The 4544-nt window shown below is 42.2% G+C and overlaps 1 protein-coding gene across 1 annotated transcript; it reads right to left on the reverse strand.

The window, feature by feature from the left end:
• Positions 1 to 1816: 1816 nt before the first annotated feature.
• On the reverse strand, positions 1817 to 3105 carry LOC115838769 (immunoglobulin-binding protein 1-like). Its single transcript, XM_030829949.2, has one exon. It carries the CDS (start codon positions 3085 to 3087, stop codon positions 2074 to 2076), a length of 1014 nt encoding a protein of 337 aa, XP_030685809.2. The 5' UTR covers positions 3088 to 3105; the 3' UTR covers positions 1817 to 2073.
• Positions 3106 to 4544: the final 1439 nt, after the last annotated feature.

Consider the following 4544-nt stretch of genomic DNA (forward strand, 5'->3'; position numbering starts at 1 on the left):
AATAAATCCATTCCATTCTTATCTTTCTAAGTTTTAAAATTCCTTCTTCCATATTATCCTAATTTTTTTTTTTTTTCCTGCGGTACACGGGCCTCTCACTGTTGTGGCCTCTCCCGCTGCGGAGCACAGGCTCCGGACGCACAGGCTCAGCGGCCATGGCTCACGGGCCCAGCCGCTCCGCGGCATGTGGAATCCTCCCAGACCGGGGCACGAACCCGCGTCCCCTGCATCGGCAGGCAGACTCTCAACCACTGTGCCACCAGGGAAGCCCCTATCCTAAAAATTTTAGGCATCTCACCTTCATTTAGTGCAGGCCACCCACTGAGTCCATATCCCAGTTGACCAACCAAGCCAACATTTAATACCATATTGGGAAGTTTATGTTAGCACAGTGAGCATATAATCCTTGGTAGGTACACCCATCTTGCTATATTTGGCCTGATCAATAGTTATATTTCTTTTTCCTTTGTCTAGCCCTCTTGGAGCCATTCTTACACATAGTCCTCAGCTTTCTGCCAATATATATTAGCAGAGTCATGAATCCATCTTGATACGTGATGTACCTTTTTCTATGTCAGACTGTATTTGTCTTGTGGGGACAAGCTGGGACCTCACTCTCGGTCATAGCTACAGGGTGCAGTAGAGGCAGAGTTGAGGAAAAGGAATTGTCACCCACTTGAGAGGTGAAGGTATCACAGGGTCTCCACATGAGTCTAGGCTTGTTTCATCAGAGAGGGAAGAACTGTTGGCCGAGGTATTTTCACTGGTCTTTGGGGATACAGAGGGGTCAAGTCCATTTGAATCCACCAAAATGTCCTCAGTCAGGACTCCACTTTCTCTTAATAAACGCTCAAGCTTTGACATACAAACCATGGCAAGGCTTTGCATTCAATTTATGTTGTGATTTAGCAAATTAGAGGAACTGACTGTCTGATTTCTGGCTATGTCAGTTTCGAGGCTGCAAGAGATGATGATAAATGTTCCTTAAGTTTCTAACCATGTCTTGGGCTGAGAATTGAAAACTCAAGAGAGCGTGTCCCTCCTCCTGCTTCTAGCACAGTGTAAAAGCAGGATCCGCTCCAAACATCTTAAGGAGGAAAAGATGAAATGCAGAGAATGATAGGCTTACGTTAAGGAAGACTGGAAGGACAGATTGTAGTTGAGGCACCAGAAATGACTTCCACAATCAAGGGCAGAGATCCCCAAGGGACCAATTCCACTGGGACAACCACTGGAACTGAGAGCGGCCGCGGTGTAGGGACCAGGGATCCGGTCTCACAAAGCTAACGCCATACTGCCTCTGACGCGACTCCTATCGAAACAAAAGCAGCAGGAAAAAGGACAGTTAAGAAGGCAGAAAATCTTCAGATTTCCATGACCTTGTTTGTTAGGAAAACGTCAAAAGGGACAAGAGATGCATTTGAACTCATTTTCACTTTACAAATCTCACTCGAGTGCATTCAGTCTGAGGAAACTAATTTGCATCCGGAAGCCTAGTTGCCATGGATAAATGTCGTTTTCAGTTTTCCCAAATCTCAGTCAGAGACAGGGTAGAGATCTAGGCTGAACAAGCCAACCACAGTACTTAGCACGGCCCACCATCGAGAACCGCCACACTTGGACTCACAGTCAAAACCCATTTACCTATTTTTAATGAGACTTGTGAGCAGCAAATACTTGATTCAATGCTCATAGTGTGTACGTATAAACCATACTCACGAAGTTCATAGAGCAGATGATTCCAACTCCCCCGGACTTAAGTGCATGACACCTCTTTTCCTCTTTTGTTTGATATTCTTTTTTTTTTTTTTTCTCAGTACTCTTTTATTTCCACTTAAGAAAAGTGGAATATACCATGATAGGATTATAATTCCAAGACAAGATTGTTGGCTCATCATGTAGGGTACAAATACACACTTAATTGACATTTTAATGAACGCAAAGCATGATTAATTAAGCATCTCTGCCTTCGTTGTACACGGCTGAAGCAGGAGCCCAGGGAGGGGAAGACTGCACAGCTTTCCTTGGTGGGGAAGACAGAAGCCCCTGTAGTCCTGTCTTGTTGTGGGGAGACTAACCCATGTTCTGTCGGTTGCCATAGCCCCTAGGATGGGTGTCCTTCCAGTCATCCCACTCCCGAGCTCTGTGGACTGCCTGTTCATCATCCTCTTCCTCCTGTTCCTGATCTTGTTGCTGAGCTGCTGTTTTGAACTCTGATGTTTTCTTGGCTATACCCTGATCAGGTAATGCTCCAAATTTCCGATGCTGTTCATACCAGTCATTCACTGTCATAGATGCCAGACTTGGATAACCAGCTCCAAATACTTTGGCTTGGGCCATGTTCCGAGTGAGAACAAACGGTTTCATTGGAGGCCTGTCCTGACGAGATGAGTGAGAAGTTGATGCCTCTTTTGAAGAGTCTTTTCCTCTCAAGATCTTTATCTCCTGGTCAATGCTCTCAATCTCTTCTAAGCTGATACCAATCCACCTTCGAAGGTGAAGGAGGTAATATTCACGAACACACTCATCATCTGCTTGACCACTTTCCACAGCAGATTTCAGTGCAGACAACCTATGCTCCACCTCCTTCTTCTGCTTGTATCTCTCTATTTTAGCCTGTCTCTGAGATGCCATAGCAACGAGGCTAGGATAGGCCATGGAGGAATCAGCAGTGTTATTTTCAGCAGAGTTGGCCTTGGTTTTGGGCAGCTCAAACTCTGCCACATGATAGTATCGGCACTGAGTTAAGTAGTTTAAAAAGTGTTCTCGAGCCCACTGCAAATGATCTAGACGCTTGCTGGGGTTGACTTGTTTCATGGCGAATGCTCCTTGAAATGCTGGCACCATCAGGTACTTCAGATCGGTGGAAGCAATCTCTTCCAAATCTTCATTTCGGCTGAACAAGTCGAGCTCCAGTAACATTTCGGCAGCCTTCTTCAGGAGGTCCAGTCCCTTGAACACCTTATCTTGGATAATCCGGGAGCCGGTGGGTTCAGTCGCGACTTCCACTTCGTCCAGAAGCTGCTTGCTGGTTTCGAACAGCTTGGGGAGCCGCGGCAGCAGCAACTCGTCTCCGGCTGTTGCCATCTTGGGGAAGGGACGAACACGGGAAGCTGTTTGATATTCTTAAATCATAAAAGTAAACGGTACCCAGCTCATGGCTAAAGGGATTTCGATGTTTCGTTTTATACTTAATGGTAATGCATTTTTCTTTTCTAACAAAGCCTTGGTATGTTAAAGTTAATCAACCAATAATTACATTCATTGCAATTAATATATTGCAATTAATATAAGTTGCAATTAATATATTTGCAATTAATTAATTAATACAAATTACAATGAATATATTTGCACTTCAGGCACAGCAAGACCCAGCCGATCTTTCAACAACATGGTATGGAAGATCCAGTCCAGCCCTCAGTAAGGAAGAGTCTTCTCTCCTCACAGAGGTAGCTGGGCTAATCTGAGTGTGCTGACCATACGACATCCTCTTGACTGTTAACTAACAGATTGGCTAACTTGATATATCTGTTGATACAGGTCGGATGTAAACATGTCTTTTATGTTGTTGCTTTTATCAGTAACTGCATTTTTAACTGAAGTAGAAATTCATGGGGAAAAAAGGAAAAACACAACTGTAGGCTAATTGGCTTTGAAGCTCTGGGGGATTCATTTTATTATGGAAGATTCAACTGAAAGATAAATGCACATACACAGCATGAAAAGTATCGACCACACGGAAACCACAGGAGAAAGCTCAGTTGGCTTGTGAAGCTATCTGATGCAGAGGTGCACAGACATAAACTAACTTTTATTGTGTTTGTTTTATTTATACTTGTTTATTTCTTCAAAGCAAGGATTTATTATTTGAAAAAGAATTTATTGAAAGGGAAAAAAGACTAAGAGAAGAAACTTTAAAAAGTGTCTTTCTAATATCTTATTTGAAGGTTTTCATTTTGTGGTAAATTATTTTGTTGCATTTTAAACTTTAACTTATGCTTGCAAACGTTTACTAGTTAACACATTAACCTTTGTAATTCTTGCCTAAGAATATTTATTCCCCAAGCTCTGTTGTGAAAAGAATCTCCTTTATATAATAAAGTAAGGTGGGTATATATTAGAGTCAAGTTTCAGTTATTATCTGGCCTTTTGTGTAGGAGTAGTTGACCCTTCAGAATACCTTTCCAAGGCAAAGCCCTCTGACTGCTTTGTAGCAATCAAATACCAATGGTGTCACAGGGAAAAAACACATCTTCACTTCTGATTAAGTGTCTAGAAGATTCACGCCATTCTCCAAATCTCTCTGAACAATGTAGATTGATCTTTGGAAGAGATAATGTTAACAGATATATGGTGCAAAGTTTTAAACATTATTTCATATGGTATTTTTTAATTTACTGAAAATAAGTATTTTAAATTATATCACAAAAATCAATATTCTGACCCCAACTACAGATATGGAAGATGACACATACAAAAATATCACTATAAGGAAACAGAAGAGGTAGCTGAGAGAAGGGTGATGTGACCTTAGGAGCTGCGAG

The sequence above is a fragment of the Globicephala melas genome, chromosome 21 (assembly GCF_963455315.2).
Source record: "Globicephala melas chromosome 21, mGloMel1.2, whole genome shotgun sequence".
In the NCBI taxonomy this organism is placed as follows: Eukaryota; Metazoa; Chordata; class Mammalia; order Artiodactyla; family Delphinidae; genus Globicephala; species Globicephala melas.